This window comes from Anomaloglossus baeobatrachus, chromosome 8 (genome assembly GCF_048569485.1).
Source record: "Anomaloglossus baeobatrachus isolate aAnoBae1 chromosome 8, aAnoBae1.hap1, whole genome shotgun sequence".
NCBI lineage: Eukaryota > Metazoa > Chordata > Amphibia > Anura > Aromobatidae > Anomaloglossus > Anomaloglossus baeobatrachus.
Genome location: NC_134360.1, coordinates 195,868,227 through 195,891,129, shown reverse-complemented (window position 1 = coordinate 195,891,129; position 22,903 = coordinate 195,868,227). Strand labels below are relative to the sequence as shown.

The window sequence follows — 22,903 nt, the reverse complement described above, 5'->3', positions numbered from 1 at the left end:
TACCAAAACTTATATGTAAAATGTAGTTAACTGTATCCAAAAAAAAATGGGGATTTTCCATAGAACCCTTAGCAATTTTCTTTTTATAAGAACCCTTAAATTTACCCAGAGTATGTAGCACTTTAATGGTTCAATGACAATGATGTAGAGGCACTGGATTGTCCCCACAGTCCCCAGACCTCAACCCAATAAAACACTTCTGAGTAGAGTTGAAAAAAAGCTGTATAAATACCCAAGTGAGATGACCAATATGTAACAACATTGGGAACATGTAAAAGAGATCTGGGATCAGATTTTGGCCATGACATGCTTGAGTCTGACCAAGAGCATGCCCAGAAGGATTCAGGCAGTTGTGAAAGCCAAATGTGGATTTACAAAATACTAACAAAATAATAAATTTAAATTTAGATTTTTAGGAGCAAAATATTAACAATGAGGTGACATGAGAATAATCTCCATAACTAATCATATTTTAAATAGTTGCAAGTCAAATTTATGTATGAGAAAGCCAAGATGATTGTCTATAAAATCGAGGTAGTCTCACGCTCAATGCTGTAATAGATGATGAGATATGGAGCCTGAAAGTCAAAAGTTTTAAAACATTGTTACCCTTTCACTTGTCACTGTATGTAGGAATAATATTGCTGATGTTTAAGTTGTCCAGAACTTCAAATCTTGCCATAGGCTTGGTGTCTTCTTCATATCCCTCTAAGTGAAAGCAGATGCTACTCGCAGATGTTCCTGCTCACTAAGTAAGATGATTTGTATGGTAAACTCACAGATGGGCTATAAAAATAATTGATGCCTTTAACCACATATTACATGTAACCACAAGATGGTGCTTATAATATATCAGTATTTTTGTACGTGATGGATGTCCATCATCCGTAATTTTTGAATTTGCTGAACAATAACTTTTGTCCTCTTCTTTTTCAGCCATCAGATGTCGATATTCAGAAGGATGAGGTTTAGTGCCAAGGTTAAGCTATTGCTATGGAAGAACTGGACTCTCCGGAAAAGGCAGAAGGTATCGTCAGGTTAAACACAAGACGTTGCTTATCACTACATGGATTTGCTTTGAAAATGTCTTCTGCAAACAAAATTATTTTTGTCTTGGAAAGTTATTCTTGACAAAACTCAAAATTGCCCAACTCCGAATAACTTTATTTCATTAGTCCCTTTCGTAAAATTTCCTGCTGCTTTCCTTCTTCCCGTGGTTAGAGGACTGTGTCGTGTGTTTGTCTTCCATGTTCTCTCCACATTTACTTTTCAGTCTATATCCAATCCTGTGTTGCCAGCTGTAAGCTATCAACAGACGACTGCTGACAGATCTCTAATTCTTATTAAAATGGAAATGTGATGTTAGCTGAGAACATAACTTCCGAGCTCATTGGCACGTCATAGTCTCAGCAAGAAGTAGAAATTTATAGCTTAATCAGAACATTTGGATTCCATAATGAGCACTTAAAATACTGAAGAGGCAATATTAAATCACTCCTCCATATACAATGAAGATATAGGCATTCTTTATGCACCAACCTGGTTTATTTTCCCAGTGAGAAGTTTTCTAGTTAAAGGGAACCTACCACATTGTACATGCAGATCAATCTACGGACGGCACTTTATAGAGACGGAGAAGCTGAGTGGAATGGAATACGGGTTTGTGGGAAAGGATGTAACACCGGTGTAGAGGCAGCAAGCGGGAGTAGTGGACCCACTGGACCACAGGGGAACCCAAGCTTACCCTTTAGTGGGTGGGGTTACACCAGGAGGACGCCAGGTACCACTCCCAGGGCAATGACCAGGGCTGTGGCAGCTGACCCCCAGGACAGATACGGACACTGGTACGAGCACAGCTATGGGCAGGTACAGTCAGGATGACTAAGGCAGACAGGCAGGCGGGTACGGACAGGTATGGTGGGCACAGCAGGGAGAAATAGTTATGGGAAGGCAGGAACAGGTACAGGTGATGGACACAGGGATAACGGAACCTGTCAACTAGCTAGCAGGCAGACAGACTAACTAACTAGAGACATTGCGCAGGCACTTCACCTAATAGGAGGGTGCCTGAAATAGTTCCCCATGGCCCCCAAAATGCCATGGTTATCATACAGAGCCCTATTGCTGCATTTCATTCAAGTTTGTTGTTTGACGAAACTTTGCAGCTATGCCCGGCAAAAACACTATTGTATTGCTGTCCATGATATGCTAATTACCAGGACTACTTTAGGAGTTTAGGGAAGGAGCCTATAATCCCTGGACTAGTCCAGGTTTTGGAACATTTCCTTCATTAGCCTATTTCATAGGTTTGGTGCAGCAGATCTTGTGCAGGCAACCAACATTCGGAACTACGAAAAGTTATGACTGGGGAAGGTGAAGGTGTCAATCAAGCAGAGCGTGGAGGGATGGCACTAGTTGTGGGAAAAGAGCTTCATACACTTGATAAAAATGCTGGGATAGGGCTCTGTAGGATACTGGTGACTGTTTGGGGGTCTTGGAGAACCTGACAGTTTTCCTTTAACTCCATGAAATCAAATGGCAGTAAGTTATACTTGTAGAGGAAATATGATATGACTGTGAGCATGACTGTTGGCTTGTTATTCCAGGAGATAATCCTTTTACTTAACTAATAACTTTATAAATGCAAACATAGCTCTTCAGCATGAGCAGTAAATGTCACAGTAAAACTTCACACCCATAATACATCAGGTGAAGGTGTGAGAATTGGCTACCACCATCTCTCGGTGCGGGCAGGTTCGCTCTAGGTGCGGTCCGTGAACTTGTCTCAGGTGAAAACTGTTTGCAGTTTTATCGTTATGATACACTTGTAAAGATGGGATGGGATGGTCCTGACAACTTGGAGGGATTGAAGTGATGGAATACATTGTTGTCAGCAGTGTGACCTAGTCGTAAAGTCAGTGATCACCAAATACATTCAGATTGAGTTTCCTGATTTAGGTTTTTTGTGCAGTTTTTTTAAGTGAAAACCAGAAATTGATCAAAAATGGAAAACAGCTGTAAAAAAAAAAGACTGAGGTGTTGTCTCTTTAATCCACTTCTGTTTTTTAGCTTTAAGGCTGCATAAAAAAACAAAACAAAAAAAAAAACAAACCTAACAGACGTCTCCTGACCTTGTCCCTATGTGATTACCGATTCTATACCCCTGTATAGGAGCCAACAGATAGAAAATAGATTCCAGATGAATTTAGAGGAATCCCTATCACAGAATACTGACAAGGCCTTATGTAAGTTGCCACATGAAGCCTTAAGGCCACTTTACACGCTGCGATATCATTACCGATATCGCTAGCGAGCGCACCCGCCCCCGTCGGTTGTGCGTCACAGGCAAATCGCTGCCCGTGGCGCAGAACATCGCTAGGAACAGACACACATACTTACTTGCCTAGCGACGTCGCTGTGAGCGGCAAACTGCCTCCTTTTTAAGGAGGCGGTTCGTTCGGCGTCATAGCGACGTCACTAAGCGGCCACCCAATAGAAGCGGAGGGGCGGAGATGAGCAGGACGTAACATCCCGGCCACCCTCTTCCTTCCTCATTGCGGGCGGCCACAGGTAAGGAGATGTTCCTCGTTCCTGAGGTGTCACATATAGCGATGTGTGCTGCCGCAGGAACGAGGAACAACCTCGTTACTGCACATACAACGATTTTTGGTAAATAAACGACCTCTCCAAAACCAACGATTTTTACCTGTTTTGCGATCGTTGAAGGTCGCTCGTACGTGTCACACGCTACGATGTAGCTAACGGCGCTGGATGTGCGTCACAAACACCGTGACCCCGACGTTATATCGTTAGCGATGTCTCAGCGTGTAAATGGCCCTTTAGGGTTCAAGTGGTAAATTTTTCTCTGAGAACACTTCAACAGGGTATTTAAAGGGAATCTGTCAGCAGGTTTTGGCTATGTAAGCTGCAGCCAGCATGCTGCAAGGGTTAACACAGGAAGTTCAGGTATGCCTGTTTTGTCACAGTCCGATCTTTTGTTTATTTGCTATGTTTGATTAAGCTGCAGCACCCTTATAATTACCAGACTAAAAACTCATGCTAGTCCGACACACCCCCTCCTCTGATTGACATCTCACTGTTAATGTACAATCACTACTGACAGCCTGGTGTGAGGCGGGGACAGCTCTCTGGACTCTACTACATGGCTAAATCTAAAAATTCAGATTGTGTCAGGGTGGCTGCACCCAGCAATCTAAGTGATGCACCTTTGGATTCAGAATCTCCTTACCTACATTATGCTGCTCTCAGATGAGGTAGTAAAAACCTGCTGACAGATTCTCTTTTAATATTTGAATTAATTACTTTAAATATTTTGAAATCTATAAAATTCCTTCATATACTGGATCCAGTGATATAAGCCTTTTAGTTGTCTATTTTTATTCCTATCATTGCCCACTTTATACCATATATCACATTTATAGACCAATTTCCTGTTAGAACTATTATTATAATTGACACTTGGTATTCATCATCTTCAACGGAATTCTAAGAGGGTTTTCGGGTAGAATGTGACCTCACCTGTTCATCTTTCCAGCAGGCACTTTTGGGATTGCGGTATTAGGTGTAGGCAGATTGTGGAGACAGCTCTTGGCACTCGGCAGCAGACGCATCTGCACACCCACGGTCATAAATCCCCTCCAGTCAGTCCACATTTCTATATTAGTGAGAAATATTTCCCTCCATGTGTTACAATGTGTAATTGTTCTTACCAGTTTTGATGCTGAATTCAACATTCTCTGCCTGACAGCTTCGCTTTTTTGTGGAAATTTTCTGGCCCTTATCATTGATTCTTGTCCTGGTGTGGCTGAGAAACGCGAACCCCTTGTACCGCCAACATGAATGTAAGAAATTTACTGTTATTTTCTTTTGTTTTTCACAATAATTTCAATCAATGCTGGATAAATAATGTGTTTTGTAAACTATATAATTATGTATAAAATGAAGATGTTTGATTCCTTCCTAAGACTATATTGTACTGTGCAGTGCTAACCACTGAGCCACCGTACAGTGCTAACTGCTGAGCCACCATAAAATACCAACCACTGAGCCACCATATAGGGCCAACCATTGTGCTACGGTACAGTGCCAATCGCTAAACCACTGTACAGTGCTAACTACTAAGCCACCATGCAGTGACAACCACTGAGCCACCATACAGTGCCAACCACTGAGCCGCCATACAGTGCCATCCACTGCGCCGCCGTACAGTGCCATCCACTGAGCCGCCATACAGTGTCATCCACTGAGCCGCTGTACAGTGCCAATCACTGAGCCGCCGTACAATGCCAACCACTGAGCCACCGTACAGTGCCCCAGCCACTGAGCCGCCATACAGTGCCATCCACTGAGCCGCCGTACAGTGCCAATCACTGAGCCACCATGCAGTGCCAACCACTGAGGCACCATACAGTGTTACCACTGAGCCACTGTACAGTGTTACCACTGAGGCACCATACAATGCTAACCACTGAGCAACCATACAGTGCTAACCACTGAGCCACCGTGCTGCCCTTCTCTATATTTAGTCTTCAGACCATAGACTACTGTAAACTGTCTGCTAAACAACAGTCAGACTAAATACAGGAAACGTGAAACTTCTCAGTGAACAGTTTTGGATCCCTCCTCCAGAACTCATTGTATTAGCAAACTGATATTTTAGCAAGTTGTGCAGAGTGTCTACAGTCTAGAACAATTCCAGAATATTCCACCATAGGGAGAACATTTTATGAGCCCGATTGACTCCTTAATGACTGAGCCGCTCCTGTAGTTAATGTTATATTCAGCGTATGCGTGTTGTAATTATTTCCACCATTATTAAACCATGAAGCGTTCAGTTCGCTTGTGGATATTAAAGAGACAGGTGTTTACATTTTCTTGAAAAATGTACCACCTTATCGGGAATCCAAAAGTTTCCACTGGTCATGGTAGAGAATAAGACGTCAAGATGTGCCCCTCAATTGCATGGGTTTAAGAGATGCATACCTTCAGGCAGATAAAGTCCAGACATGAGCAAAAAAAAAAAAGCAAAACCGAAAAAGCCCTTCAAGTAACCTAAAAGGAATGTAGCACGTAGACCTCTGATGTTTTGACAAGTGCTGTTTTAAATACTAAAGCTAAGTTTTAATTCTTTTCCCGGTATTTATCCATTTATGCAGGCCATTTCCCAAACAAGGCAATGCCATCGGCAGGGGTTTTGCCGTGGTTACATGGAATATTCTGCAATTCCAATAACCCTTGTTTTAAAAGTCCTACAAGAGGAGAGTCGCCCGGCGTGGTCTCCAACTACAACAATTCTATGTAAGTAATCATGGCCATATTACGATGACATATTGAGACATTCTCGAGGATCGATTTAACACATTGCAATATTATTATTATTTATTATTATAGCGCCATTTATTCCATGGCGCTTTACATGTGATAGGGGTGTACAAAATTAAAACAAGTACAATAAGCATATACAAAACAAGGCACAGACTGTTACAGTAGGAGAGAGGACACTGCCCGCCCGGGCTCAGTCTACAGGGAATGGGTGAGATTACAGTAGGTGAAGTTAGAGAAGGTTGTGCGGTGCTATAGCGGACTGAGGGTTACGGCAGGATGTAGGCTTGTCAGAAGAGGTGGGTCTTCATGTTCCTTTTAAAGCTTGTCAAGGTAGGCGAGAGTCTGATATGTTGTGGCAGAGCATTCCAGAGTATGGGGGAGGCACGGGAGAAATCTTAGATGCAATGGTGGGAAGAGGAGATGAGAGGGGAGTAGAGATGGAGATCTGGTGAGGATCGGAGGTTACATGCAGGTAAGTACCGGGAGACTAGGTCACAGATGTAGGGAGGAGACAGGTTGTGGATGGCTTTGTAGGTTATGGTAATGTTTTGAATTTGAGTCGTTGGGCAATGGGAAGCCAGTGAAGGGATTGGTAGAAAGGAGAGGTCGGGGAGTAACGGGGGACAGGTGGATTAGTTGGGCGGCCTAGTTTAGAATTGATTGTAGGGGAACGAGACTGTTAGAAGAGAGGCCACAGAGCAGAAGGTTGCAATAGTCCAGGCAGAAGATAATAAGAGCATGTACTAGGGTTTTTGCAGCTTCTTGGGGAAAGGTACTGTATGTATGAATTCACAAAACATAAACTTTTCTTAAAAGTCTACATTATGTGGTCTCTCAATAATTGTTCTTAAGTTTTGAAATAAATTCATAACTGGATGTACCAATTTAGGGGGGGTGCTCTTACATACTGGCAGTGTTTAATCAGTGCTGACAGCGCCATACTGTATATAGACACACCCCTCTGACAAGGAAAATGGTATCATCCAGTTGTCAAACAATTGGAAGATTCGTTGGAATTGAGAGACAATATAATGCAGAGTTTTAAAGGCAACCTGTCACCAGATTTGGCCCCTATAAGCTGTGGCCAGCACCAGGAAGCCCTTATACACAGCAGTGGGCGTCACTGGTCTTGGTCCGGCTTTTCCTTTCTTCCTTCCATCGCCGTCGTCCTATTAGCTTCATGTGGATGATGCGTCCTACCTCATCCACCCAGAGGTCTCCATTGCGCTCCTGCACATGCGCACTTCTCTCTGCCCTGCTGAGGGCAAAGTAAAGTACTGTAATGTGCAGACGTGGGGAAAGGTAAAAGATCGCTCACACATGCGCACTACAATACTTTGTTCTACCATCAGCAGGGCAGAGAGAAGTGTGTGTGCACAGGAGCACAATAGAGACCTTTGTGTGGATGACGTAGGATGTGTCATCTACATCAAGCTAGAAGGAGAACGGCGATGGAAGGAAGAAGCTGTACCGAGACCAGTGACGCCAATCAGACCAGACTGCCCCGCAGGTGAGTATAATAAAAGCTCTTTTTATGTTATACAGAGTGGCCTGGGCTCTTATATACAGTATTCTAGAATGCTGTATATAAGAGCTCACTGGTGTTGGCCACAACTTATAAGGGACAAATCTAGTGACAGGTTCCCTTTAAATAAATCAAAAAGACTGACCCGCACATCCAACGGGTGTGAACAGGTGCTAGTTGAAAACACAATATAACTACAAAATACATACACCTGCACTCTAGAATGCTAACAATCAAAAAGGGAACTCTGGCATTGCATTACTGCTATAGGAATATTTGAAAAAATATATACTTAGCTTATATATTGGCCAATTCCTGTGAGCCCAGTAACCAGCGACAAGCTCTATCTCAGTATACCGGGACCCTAACTCAAATGCCTCTACCTGGGTTAAAAACCTACATGTCTGGGTAGCTAGCATGCAGCTAATAAACAGGGTGGACACAGCCTGGTTAAAGGTTCCTTTTAAAACAGAGTGATATGTTATTATCTCATGTAGCATCCAAGGCATGGTCCTCAGGGACAGAATGTCAGTCAAGAGGAGAAGCGATTACAGCACACTGACTATATATGATCGTCGACTGTTACAACCACATGTGCCCCCACTATGACTAGAACAAGCAGCTGAAGGGAGAATACAACTTCATTTCTCCCTGTAGGCGATTTTCTATTTAGACAAACATGTTTCAAACTGTAGTAATAATAGTGATTTAGTGTTTTCTACATGAGATGTATGGGATCCATAGACAACTAAAGAGGTATGTGGTTCTGGAGTTTAGCTATAGGGGTCTTTATATTGTACATATATGGTAAATCGCCAATTTTTAGAACCTTTTTACTTATAGACTTGTATGTTTTATACTTTTTTTTGTATTCCTCTTGGAAAAAAAGCAACAATATTAATCATTCAAAAAAAAAAAAAAAGAAGACCTTGCTAAAATGCTAAAATTATTATTTTTTCTTTCCTGCCCACTGCCATTCTATAATCTTTTAGACACAATGCAGGAACAAGTACGAAAAATAAATTGATGAAAGCTTTGCAGCATTTCGGGTCACTGAATGACAGGACACAGACCTTCTAAATGGAAGAATAGGACAAATTTAGAAAGTTGCAGATAGCAGGTAGCGGTTAAAGTACATTTTTAGACGTGGCCTTTTTTGTCATTGCAAACAAAAGCCTCATTGTGGGCAAAGCCCGGATGTTACAGGATATGTAACAAGGGCGATAAGAAAATAGGTGCTATGGTATCAATCATAGCCCGGGTTGCCACCGTTTTACAACAAACCTTTGTATGAAGCCTTTGTTATTATACAGGTTTCTTACTGATATATTGACGACGCCGGGGAGAAAACGTGTACAGACTCGAGATGTTTCATTGGTAAAGGATATGTATTAACACCAAGTATTTCATGATGGAGACATCCGATATCCTTTATCATAAGGAATGAATCCTATTGACTTTAAGACTCAATATTAGTACTCGACATGTTCACCATCCACTGACTTAGTTAATTAAATCGCCTGGATTTTCTTGTCAATATCCTAATGATCATTGAGGCAAATCATTGGATCCAAAGAAGTATTTGGAACATAGTGATAGACAATGAGACAACTTGTTCCAGGGTGAAATTAAAACTTTGGAAACTTTATGTTGTCAGTGATGATACCTCTGTTTCTTAATGGAGCTGTCCTTTGAGACTTTAAACTTCTAGATTAAGCCCCATCATTGGTATTTTATATTTTTGTAACACTTACCCAGTGTTTAGTTTGATAGGTTTCCTTAGCTCCAATATGAAGAATAATTAGGGTGTACTGTTCCTGAGAATATGTATGAGATTTGATTGAGATCAATAGAACTTGCAGTGTTTCTTAATGTCCCCCCACACCACACTTAGATAAATTATGTCAAAGTAACCCCAGAGCTATAGTATGAGCCTACACTAGGACATTGGAAGCCCACCTACATAGCATAAAATGCTTTATTGCTTATTCTACAAAGAACAACTCTTGGCGCCTCGTGCATTGGCTGTTACATGAAGTTGTGATGACATTTCACAAAACCTGACTAGATGAAAACTGTAACGAAAGAGCTACAAGATGGCCACAACCTACTTATTTGCCACTAGAAAAAGAGCATAATGGTGCTTCTGTCACGGGGAAATAAGGTAACTGAATCAGGGATCTCTATGCTGGCTCTCAACCTAGGGACCCTGTGCTATCCCTTATACCAGAGGTAAGCTTGATGGTAGCTAGGTCTGGGTCACCAGCATATCCCTAACTCCTCTCCAAACCCTGATCTAACACCCCCTCTCCCCCACTCCAGGAGAGGGCCGGGATTGGAGAGGCAAACCCCACAAATACACAGATAGGTGGAGAGGCAAAACACAAACACACTGCAATCAGCCACAGGGGAGAGGAAACATGAACCTAGAAGGAAATAAAACACAACAACGAGGATATATCCACATCACACAGGTAAATACACTACAGATCACCGGGCCCTGGATCACTACAATAGGACCATTGTCGCTGAAGCAACGTTGAGCTATATTCGGCAACAAGCAACCAGATCCAGTACCTTATAAAGAGTGAAGGAGTCTATGAGTGGTTAAAGCAGCCTGAGCTCCTAACAATAGTTCACAAGCCAGCAGGAATGAACTCATGTAGGGCTGGAGAGCAGTGAAGCTAAAAATAGCCGACGCCCAAGTCAGCATGAACAACTAAGAGACCTCAGGCTGCTTGTCAGACTCTGCTGTGTGAACAGAGTCTGACGCCACAATGACACCCAGCAAGTTCAAAGCCGAACACAGCATGACATCTTCTAACAGGAAAATACAATTTCATTTCAGCAAATCAAAACTTTTCCATGGGTTCACAATCTTTGTGGTTAAAGTTTGATAGAAACCACTGGACTCAACAGATTAGTCAGGAGGACTACTGCACATTAATATAAAGCAATGGTCTAGGAATTAGTGTCACAAATGTGTCACGTCCGCAGGTTACATTTTGTGTTGAAGTGGATTTACTTTCATTTGATGCTGAAAGGGTTAAGGTCCTTTTCACTACTGGCTGAGATTACTCATAGTCTTAATCACAGCTGTGGCATCTTGTCATCACACACTTCCGATAGATATACCCACTCCTGGCTTTTCTCCATGCCGGTGATAGATCTTCCATACTGACCACTTTGATGGAAACTGTCTCTGGAAGAGCTGAGGTATCCTTTCAGTTGCAGCTGTGAAGTTTCCTGCTGAAGAAAGCAAGGAGTGTTTTTTGTTGTTTCTTTCCCCACCACATTGTCTAGTGGGAAGAGTGTCTCGCTAACTTACTCACTAGTCAGGTTAAGTTTGGGGTAACTGACGGCCTAAGAATGTAACGGTACACGGGGGAAGGACCCGTCTAGGGATATTGGGGAGCTAAGGGATCACTCACAGGTGAGTGTGAAGTGGGGATCCCTTTTCTCTTCTCCCTATCACCAGGGCCTTCCTTTACATCTTCCATGTCTTTAGCCCCAGTGGGAGTTAGATGAAAATGCTACTTTTGACTAGACCAGGGGTGGGGAACCTTTTTACTGCCGGGGGCCATTTGGAATTTCCTACTAACCTTTGGGGGCCGCACAACATTATCAACCTGAAAAATAACCCTGCTATATTTGGTCAAACGATTAACTCACCCCTATTGTGGTGGCCGGAGCTGCTTCTCTTTGGTGCGATTGTAATGTTCGGTGATATTGATCATCTTGTTTCTCACAGCTGCTTTTCCAGGTTTGTCTCTGTCTGGAGATGCTGGGGGCATACACATCACAGGAGGGGCCAGGGCGCATAAATTACAGGAGACACTGGGAGTACACATCACAGGAGGGGCTGGGGCATATACATCACAGGAGGGGCTGGGGCATATACATCACAGGAGGGGCTGGGGCATATACATCACAGGAGGGGCTGGGGCATATACATCACAGGAGGGGCTGAGGCATATACATCACAGAAGGGGCTGGGGCATATACATCACAGGAGGGGCTGGGGCATATACATCACAGGAGGGGCTGGGGCATATACATCACAGGAGGAGCTGGGGCATATACATCACAGGAGGAGCTGGGGCATATACATCACAGGAGGGGCTGGGGCATATACATCAGTAGGGGGCATGGACAGCCCTGGCGGTGGCACAGACATGACTGGGGACACGCACAGCACTGGGTGGCAGCACGCACTGCACTGGGTGGCAGCACGCACTGCACTGGGTGGCAGCACGCACTGCACTGGGTGGCAGCACGCACTGCACTGGGTGGCAGCACGGACTGCACTGGGTGGCAGCATTAGGGAGACAGACAGGTCTGGGGGAACATAGACATCAATAGGAGAGCACGGACTGGGGAGCATAGAAAGCAGTGGGAGGGTACAGACAGCAGTAGCGAGTTAAGAGCACTGAGGGGTGGCACACAGCACTGGGGAGCATGGACAGCATAAGGGGGACACAGGCAGCACTCACCGTGGCATGGACAGCACTGGTGGCAGCATGGACAGCATTAGGTGGTGCGGACAGCACTGGTGGGGGGGCATAGACATCACCCAGGGGGTACAGACAGCACTAGGGGGGGCACGGACAGCAGTGAGGGGTTACACCACGCTGAGGGGGTACACAGCACTGGGGTGTACACAGCATTAGGGGGTACACACAGCACTAGGGGGTACACACAGCACCTGGGGGTACACAGCACTGGGGGGTACACACTGTACTAGGAGGTACACAGCATGAGGGGGTACACACAGCACGAGGGGGTACACAGCACGAGGGGGTACACAGCACGAGGGGGTACACAGCACGAGGGGGTACACACAGCATTAAGGGGTACACAGCATTAGGGGGTACACACAGCATTAAGGGGTACACACAGCATTAAGGGGTACACACAGCATTAGGGGGTACTCGCTGCACTAGGTGGTACACACTGCACTAGGGGGCACATAGCACGAGGGGGTACACACAGCACTGGGGTGTACACAGCACTAGGGGGTACACACAGCACTAGGGGGTACACACAGCACCTGGGGGTACACAGCACTGGGGGGTACACACTGTACTAGGAGGTACACAGCATGAGGGGGTACACACAGCACGAGGGGGTACACACAGCACGAGGGGGTACACAGCACGAGGGGGTACACAGCACGAGGGGGTACACAGCATGAGGGGGTACACACAGCATTAAGGGGTACACACAGCATTAAGGGGTACACACAGCATTAGGGGGTACTCACTGTACTAGGGGGTACACACTGTACTAGGGGGTACACACTGCACTAGGGGGTACATACAGCACAAGGGGGTACACACAGCATTGGGGGGTACATACAGCACGAGGGGGTACACAGCACGAGGGGGTACACAGCACGAGGGGGTACACACAGCATTGGGGGGTACATACAGCATTGGGGGGTACACACAGTACGAGGGTGTACACAGCACTGAGCGGGGGGGGGGGGCAGCGATGGGTTGAGTACTCGCAGTGAGGGGGAGGGAGAGTCACACACACACACAGCACAGTTTCGGGAGGCTGGTAAACCTGCTGCAGCTCTTCTGTGTGACTTTATCGCAGCTTGCTGCTTACCCGCCCACCAGAGCACACATGCCGGGGATAAGCCTAGAATGTATGGGCTGCAGTCAGGTCCTGGAAGTCAGGATCTGGAGAGAGCCCGTACATTCTAGCATCTACCCACAGGGCATCAGGCTGTGGGATTTAAAGGGCCGGCAGCCGGGAAAAGCGCGGCTGCCACCAAAGCACAATGGTCCCCGGGAATGTGCCCGGGGGCCGCATAAAAAGTCGTCACGGGCCGTATACGGCCCGCGGGCCGGAGGTTCCCCACCCCTGGACTAGACGATGCATATCCCTTCCTCGCAACAATATTTGCATGGCTCCTGGAGATCCATAAAGTTGTTCAAATGATTGACTTTTCTCCTGTTCATATCTCAGGTGGTCTTTGTCATCAGCTGCCTAGAAAGCACTTTCAATTGTCACTTTTTGTATACTCTATTGCATGGTTTCATTATTTGCATTTTATTTCAAGTCTTTTTTTTGTATTTTCTTTTTGCGTTGTCGAATTTTGTACCAAATTCTTCAAATTAGGTGCACAACCATTAATGAATTGGAACAAATTCGAAGATTTTTTTTGGCTCTTGCTTTTTTTTTGCATCATTAAAAAGTAAAGGTCGCGCAATCCTTTCATAAATCTTTAAAATGTCTTCAACTGTGGACAAAAGATTTTGTGCTCCTTCGGGATACTGGAGTATTATTGCACAAAAATCTTGCAACATTTTGAAAAGTCAATAAACTCTCTGGATAAGATAAACCAGACAAAAACAAAGTGACGTTAACTTAAAAAAGGCACAAATAAAGTAATGAAGTATAGAGCAAATAAAAAAGTCATTATTAGAACCATATTTATACAAGAAAAAGAGCACAAAAGCAATAATGAATCGGACTCTATAACTTTGCAGGTGAGCAAAAAAAATGCATTTTTGAATGGTCAAATGGAACTCAGAGCTAATCATTATATATCTACTACAATCAGTTTTTATGTAATATTAGTTACAGTGTTTGTTAAAAAATAAAATAGGAAGCCGGTGTTTATTGTATAATCCAAGAAACCTTGTGTTGGCGTCTGTTAATCTACAATAATCCTGGTATATTTCATGAGAACTGCTCAGGTCTCTGAAGTTTTATCAGTTTGCAGGTTTAGTATTTTTCTGTAACAAGTAACCATTTGTTCTTTGTTTCCTCTAAGCCTCGCAAGAGCTTATAAAGATGTCCAAGATGTGCTTTTCGAAAAGCCTGAAATACAGCATCTTGGCCGCATCTGGAAGGAACTGTATACTATATCCAATTTTATGGATACCATTCGGACTAACCCTGGAAGAGTTTATGGTAATTTCCAAGTCATTGAACTGTTCATTTGAGATCTGACTTTATTATCTTGGCAAATCTAGAAGAATGAATTATAACTTTTGAATGAGTTTTTATGTCGTCAGCTGCAGTGCAAAAAATACAAAATATATCAGTGACAGAGTCAGCTCGTGCTCATTAGTTAAGATATGAGTTTTAGGCTGATCAGTGATGATCTTTGTTGTTATCCAAAGTGTTACCTGTTCAGACATTAGAATATAAAGATTGTACTTATGTAAAGTTATGAAATTACCATAGCTTTTAGTTTATGTTCATTTGCATATCCATCCATGTCTGATAAATTAAATTTAGGGAGAAATTGTAGTTGGCACCCCAAAACATCTTCAAATGCCCTTAAATCTTGGGTAAGAGTACATGAACCACACTGAAAGGCATGGACAACCCTTATACATGGGATGCAACCGAAGAAACCAAACTATAGCACACTTGACTAGCATCCGCATCGCATAAACACACCCAAACCTTAAAGATTACCTATCACCTCCTGAAACACCTGCTGAAGTAATAGATGTCTAAAGTCTTTCTCAAAAATTTGGAATTTTAAAGTAAAAAGAAAAATACTCTCTAGTTTAGTAATAAAAGCTCTGGCCCTTTAGTGTAAGGGAAACTGAAGTTGCCTGGAGAGAAAGTCTCCTCTGGCAGGAGTGAAGTTCCCTATTTTGACAGCTTTGTGAGACTTTGTGCTTTTGAGTTTGGCTATAACACTGTGAGATGGAAAACTGTGAGTGTACAGCATGTAAACACTTCTGATGTGCCTGCTACTGGCTTTTCTAGAAGATTTAGTCTGAATTTACACGTTTGCGAAACACAGATAATTCTCAGATGGCAATATCTGGACCCTTTATCTTAGCAAACTGCCTCAAAGCATGTATAATATCATATGCTCAGATTAGGAGACCAATCCCTCAGGCTGGGTTTTGTGATCCTAGTACAATCTGAGTTTTATGAATGTGCAAATTTGATCTAACTCTTTAGAAGCACCCATGTCCTCCTCTAGCAGAATAATCCTTCACAAGCAGCTATGTCCTCCTCTAGCAGAATAACCGTTCACAAGTAGCTATGTCCTCCTCTAACAGAATAACCCTTCACAAGCAGCTATGTTCTCTTCTAGCAGATTAACCTGGTGTGGCCAATTAGCTTTATCAGTTGGGCTCAATTATATATTGTGATTTCTAATTACTTGGCTGATGAATAACAATATTCTGCATACAGTTTAGGGTACTGGAGGAAAATTTCCATCTGATTTGTACATCACTGATTTTTTGCCAATTAGGATACATAGATGGAATTATTCATCATATTTGTGACTTGTTTTTACTTGTTTTTGCTGACTTTTGTAAAGAGAAGGAAATCAATGATATCATTCTATGGACCAGAGACTTGACGAAATGATGAAACAGGTGAAGTGATGAGTCTACCTGGAAATCTGCCGAATCTGAGCACAAAGTCTCATTTACCGTCAAACAGATGTTATATAGAATCATCTCCCCCTCCCCCTCACAGCTGATATTTTCCATTGAGGAGAATCCCACTAGATCATGAGCTCATTCTGCCAAAATGAAATTATAACAAGTGTCCCTGTAATACTAAGGGAAGAGAAAAGTTATAATTTCATGTATTGCAACTTTTTGGATTTTTCTCAGAACTAATGGATGCCCTTTAAAGATAATGTGCTGCTGCCCTTTCACCTCATCGACCAAAGCCGGAGTGAGGAAAAGACCAAAGGGTCACAAACAAAAAGTGAAGCAAATTACACACATTCTATTTTTGTCATTCCCATTGACTGAGACAACCTCGTGAGCGCCCTGATGGCTTTATTATGTATGAAGCAAGTTCTTGTTTTGCAATATATGTGACATCATTTTGCATGAAGGTCAAATACTGCACTTATTAGAGAAGGAACTGACGGCAAGTTCAGGGAGAACATTCTACAAAGGTGTTAACACTGTACTTAAGATTTCTGCAGGGAAGACAGACCCACATGTCTGTGTATCCTCATGCTGCACGGTAACAGCCACTTCATTAGTCACTGTCATTTTTAAGTGGGGCTTTAAAAGACCCTGTTGAATGGTAAATACCAGACGACTGAACATTTTAAACAATTGTAACTTGTGTTATGCTACTTTGTCCTGGAATATCAACCACATTCCAACCACACTGCTACATTCACAAGCTTGATCCCTTTGTTTCTTTCTGGTAGCAAACATATGTATATAGAAATGTACTCATAACAAATCAGTAGTCAGAGAGGTGGTTTGTAACTCAATTACATATAATTTTTGGCTAAAAAAATCATTTTTGCAATTGGGTTTCATTAAAATGTTGCACTGATTATATGTAGCTTCTGTGTGGTTCTATCTATTGCTGGCTGTAGTTCTATCTATTGCTGGCTGTAGTTCTATCTATTGCTGGCTGTGGTTCTATCTATTGCTGGCTGTAGTTCTATCTATTGCTAGCTGTAGTTCTATCTTTTGCTGACGGTAGAATGGGTAAACTTAGATTCTATCAGTGAACTAATTTTGACCATCCAATATGAGTTTATAAAGCCCGCTTTACACGCTGCAATGTATCTTACAATGTGTCGCCGGGGTCACGTCGTAAGTGACGCACATCCGGCATTGTAAGGTACATTGCAGTGTGTGACAGGTACGTGCGATTGCGATTGAACGTTAAAACGTTCATCGCATACACATCGTACCTTTCTCTAGAATTGCATGTCAGATTGTTCATCGTACCCGGGGTAGCACACATCACAGTGTGTGACACCCCGGGAACAATGAACAGATCTTATCTACGTTCTGTGGCTCCCGGCCCACAATGCGGAAGGAAGGGGGTGGGCGGGATGTTTACGTCCCGCTCAGCTCCGCCCCTCCGCTTCTATTGGCCGGCTGCCCCGTGACATCAATGTGACGCCGAACGTCCCTCCCACTCCAGGAAGTGGACGTTCGCCGCCCACATCGAGGTCGTATGGAAGGTAAGTACGTGTGACGGGGGTTAATCGTTTGTGCGGCACGTTCAACAAATTGAACGTGCCACACATACGATGGGGGCGTTGCAAATCGCATACGATATCGTATGCGAAATTGCAACGTGTAAAGCAGGCTTAACTCTTTTCTCTGTCTGTTTCTGAGTGGTTCTCAGCTGATTTATGACATCAAAGTTGAATGTGCAGGAAAACATAGCGTCTCAAAAAGCGAAACCATGGAAAATTCTCATTGAAACTGAATTGCAAAATGATTATTGGCTCCTTATACATGTATTTAAGTAAACATCCAGTTGACCTGACATCACTGCGGCCGGCTTCAGTCTCCCTGAGTGACTGGGCTGTGCACGGCGTTTCACCGCTTATCACGGCCCAGCGTCACAGCGCAGCATCTCGTGCACGCTCTCCTTCACTACAGAGTGCCACAAGCACGAGTGATAATGCGCTGTGATGAGTGGTGAAACACCGCCCACAGCCCAGTCACTCAGGAAGACTGGGGCCGCCTCGGTGATGTCGGGTCAACTGGAAGTTGACGTGACATCACCGGATCTCAGAGGTCACAGAGGTCGGGGGGGGTCACTTCATGGGGATAATCAGAGGGCAATAGCATCGCTCAGAGGCAGAATTGGCTGAACAAGGTATTTAGAAAAAGCCTTCCCTATCAGTTTTACAGAGATGTGGCCACTATTGCCGAGTAGTGAACCACTACTTTAATGTCTAAACCACTGGTAACACAAGTGAGTACTACTTTACACTGTTTCAAAGTGTGATATCCTCAGTGTTGTCCCATGAGAATATATAAAACATATATATATATATATATATATATATATATATATATATACATATATATATATATATATATATATATATATATATATATATATATATATTATTATTAATTTTAACTATCCAGAACTGAAAAGACCCCATGGCAAATGCATGGCTGGGCCTCCTCCACTACCTATTTTTGTTGACAGATTAATTTTTACCTTCACCTTGTTTTTCCTCTGAACCTCACAGTCCTCATGCACGTTGGCCGCAGCACGGCTCTCCTACATACAATCTAAATAGTATAGCAACCATAAAAGTCGATGGCTATACTGTGCCTCCTGTCTCCGACTTCAAACGAGCAAATCAAAGATTGGTCATCATTGCAGTTCAGTAATTCTGGCCTTTATAGAATCAGTCTAATAACCCAGAATATTTAATAATCCATATATCAGTGTATAATAGACATGATAAATGATACAAAGTCTCTGTAGAAAGTGGTTTGTTGCTTGTTAAGGAAATAACATTTCTCAGTGCCCCCATACGTATCAGATGAAAGTCAGCAGAACCCGCTGATTTCGGCAGGTCCGGCCAACCATCTGATGTGTATGGGGGCCTCATTATTTTTCCTCAACACATGAAGTCAAGTTAAATTTTCAATGCCCGTATACGTTGTTACCAGGAAAGAGAAGTAGCTGTCTGAATTGTCTCCTCTCTCCTTTTTGGAAAAACATGAATGCTTGGCCAATTAGAATGCTCATGTGTATAGGGGAACTGGACAAGATACATATCTGCCCAATGAGCGTTCTGCCGATTGCGATCCTACCTGTATGGCCAGCTTTAGTATGATATCAATCATCAATGACTGATGTGAAAGTTAGTTGACCGATAAATATCATGACTCTGCTTCTGTATATTTTCATCTCTGACATTTTCCTATGCAGGACGGGGTTTACGAATCAGAGACATCTTAAAGGACGATGAATTGCTGACACTATTTTTGCTGAAAGATATCGGGCTGTCTGACTCTGTGGTGTATCAGCTAATAAACGCTCAAGTGCGAGTTGAACAGGTAAGAACAAGGTGACTTTCCCTTTACCAGATCAGTCCCTACGGTCTCACTGTGTATGATGCAGAAAGACTCTTTATCCACCTGGCCGGATCTTCTAGCACAAAACCCTTTTACTCCAAGTCTCCTTATACCTTATTTGCTTTGTCGACAATGTAGGATGTGGCTTAAAGCGCTAGAAGCTTTTGGTGCAGTCTCTGGCTGGCACTTGCATTGAAACAGGAGAAGAGAAGGGGTTAACGCCACGCATCAGCCAAATGAAGATGTAGAGCTGTTGATAAATTAATATCTTTTTTATTTCATAGGTCTAGGCGTTTCGAGGTAGAAACCTCTTCCTCAGGACCAAAACATCAACAGGACCAGATAACCAGTTGATTTTCTGGTCCTGAAGAAGAGGTTTCTACCTCGAAACGTGTAGACCTATGAAATAAAAATATATTAATTTATCAACAACTCTACATCTTCATTTGGCTGATGCGCGGCGTTAACCCCTTCTCTTCTCCTTATTGAATGCTCACTTCACGTGGGGCTGCGGCAGACGCCATTATCTTATGTTTGGCAGTGGTTGTGACTTTCACAACCATATTAGGTGAGTGTATATATTTTATATATTACTCTTGTCATCTGGTAATACCCTATCAGCGCTTCTTTTTTCTAGTCTAGTCTTAATCTTGGCTGGCACTTGGGGAGATGGGGTGGTCTTGTTACACTGTAGGCTGTAGTACAACATCTCTAGTTTGCCAAAACACCACAATTTATAATTCCCCACAGTATGCCGTTAGTTTTCGTGCCACCTTACCATGTCATCTGGACCAACCCATCCAATCCACACAGGCAAAGAAACCAAAACCATAAGTGTCTATAAATTTTGTGTACTAAAAAGAAATAACACAGGTAAGAAGTATTGAAGACGCTTATCGAAATTTAATTAATTCTTTGTACAAAAGCTTTTGCTGGTGATGACAGCTTCAAGATGCCTCTTGTTTGGAGAAATTAGTGACATGCATTGCTCAAGTATGATTTTGGTCCATTCTTCCACACAAATCTTAAAGCCTCCATTGGCTCCTTTTATGAACTCTGAGGTTTAAGGCCGCTTTACACACTGCGATATCATGACCGATATCGCTAGCGTGCGTACCCGCCCCCACCGGTTGTGCGACACGGGCAAATTGCTGCCCGTGGCTCACAACATCGCGCTGACCCATCACACTACTTACCTGTCCTGCGACGTTGCTGTGACTGGCGAACCGCCTCCTTTCTAAGGGGGCGGTTCGTTTAGCGTCACAGCAGTGTCACTGAACCGCAGCCCAATAGAAGCGGAGGGGCGGAGATGATCGGGACGTAACATCCCGCCCACCTCCTTCCTTCCCTCATTGCGGGCGGCCGCAGGTAAAGTGAGGTTCCTCGTTCCGGCGGTGTCACACACAGCGATGTGTGCTGCCGCAGGAACGAGGAACAACATCGCTATCTGCAGCAGCAGCGATAATCGAGATTAGGGGGGCATGTCACCGATGAGCGATTTTGAACGTTTTTGCGACGATTCAAAATCGCTCATAGGTGTCACACACAACGACATCGCTAAAGCGGCCGGATGTGCGTCACAAATTCCGTGACCCCAACGAGATCGCTTGAGCAATGTCGCAGCGTGTAAAGCGGCCTTTAGTTCGTTCCTTAAATTTCTATTTTTTTCAGGTCATATGATTGGCTGGGCCATTCTAGCAGCTTTTATTTTCTTTCTCTGAATCTAACAGTTTCCTTGGCTGTGTGTTTAGGGTCATTGTCTTGCTGAAATGTCCACCCTCGTTTCATCTTCATCAAAAATGTCTCGGTACATTTGTCCATTCATCATTCCATCAATCATATGAAGTCTGCCAGTGCTGTATGCTGAAAAACAGCCTCATACCATGATTTTCTCACTTCCAAACTTCACTATTGATATCATGTTAAAAGCCCCAAACATGATGTGTATTATGGCATCCAAAGAGTTCAGTTTTGGTCTCATCTGACCAGACTATCCTTTAGGCTGGAGCCACACGGGCACTACTGCGATCCACTTGCATGACACTCGTGCTAGCAGTACAGCAGAGCCGAGTGTCATGCGTGTGTCCTTGCAACTGAGGTCCATTCGTGCGAGCAGACCTCAGCTGCGGGGGGCGGGCCGGCACTCAGGAGGGGTGGGAGGGATTTCTCTCCCTCTCTCCTGCGTAGTCGGCTATTGACATTCTCGCACTGCACTAGCGGTACACCGGTGTACCACGAGTGCAGTGCGATTTTTCTCTCGCCCCATTCACTTGAATGGGTGCGAGAGAAAGAGTCTCAGCTTACAATCACAGCATGCTGCGATTGTTTTCTCGGTCCGATTAGGGCTGAGAAAATAATCGCTCATGTGTGCTGACACACAGGCTAGAATTGGTCCGAGGGGAATGCGATGTTTTATCACACTCCGCTCGCACTGTTTTTCTCGCCATGTGGCTTAGGCCTTATAGTGTGGAAATTAGATTTAGGCTGGGGCCACACGGGAACTACTGCGATCCCCTTGCATGACACTCGGCTCGTGCTGGCAGTACAGCAGAGCCGAGTGTCATGCGTGTGTCCTTGCAACTGAGGTCCGTTCGTGCGAGCAGACCTCAGCTGCGCGGGGCGGGCCGGCACTCAGGAGGGGATGGAGGGATTTCTCTCCCTCTCTCCTGCGTAGCCAGCTATTGCCATTCTCGCACTGCACTGGCAGTACACCGGTGTACCGCGAGTGCAGTGCGATTTTTCTCTCGCCCCATTCACTTGAATGGGTGCGAGACAAAGAGTCTCGGCTTACAATTGCAGCATGCTGCGATTGTTTTCTCAGTCCGATTAGGGCTGAGAAAATAATCGCTCATGTGTGCTGACACACAGGCTAGAATTGGTCCGAGGGGAATGCGATGTTTTATCGCACTCCACTCGCACTGTTTTTCTCGCCGTGTGGCTTAGGCCTAACGTTTACTGACGTTTACAGCTGGCTAAATTGAGTATCAGGAGTTTAAGGGGCATAAATTAAAGACATTACACATGTAAGACACCAGGCATATAGCTGATTCCACAATAAATGGACTCGTGCTCTTTATGAACTTTGGTACAAGACAACCAGTGTAATCTGTATTGGAGCCTTGTAATTTCACTGATGGGGACAGTATGTAATATATAATGTCCTTTACATTTTGGGTACAGCCCTTTTAATCAAAAATAGCATAAAATTATACACCTTTATTCA

The 22,903-nt window shown here is 43.8% G+C and overlaps 1 protein-coding gene across 1 annotated transcript in view; it reads left to right on the top strand.

Annotated features, from left to right (window-relative positions):
• Positions 1–961: 961 nt before the first annotated feature.
• ABCA4 (ATP binding cassette subfamily A member 4) overlaps positions 962–22,903 on the top strand; it is a 295,790-nt gene continuing 273,848 nt past the window's right edge. Inside the window, exons 1-5 of the mRNA XM_075322132.1 lie at positions 962–1,027; positions 4,769–4,862; positions 6,177–6,318; positions 14,658–14,797; positions 19,535–19,662. Coding sequence (XP_075178247.1) covers positions 962–1,027; positions 4,769–4,862; positions 6,177–6,318; positions 14,658–14,797; positions 19,535–19,662 — 570 coding nt within the window. The remainder of the gene's footprint in view (positions 1,028–4,768; positions 4,863–6,176; positions 6,319–14,657; positions 14,798–19,534; positions 19,663–22,903) is intronic.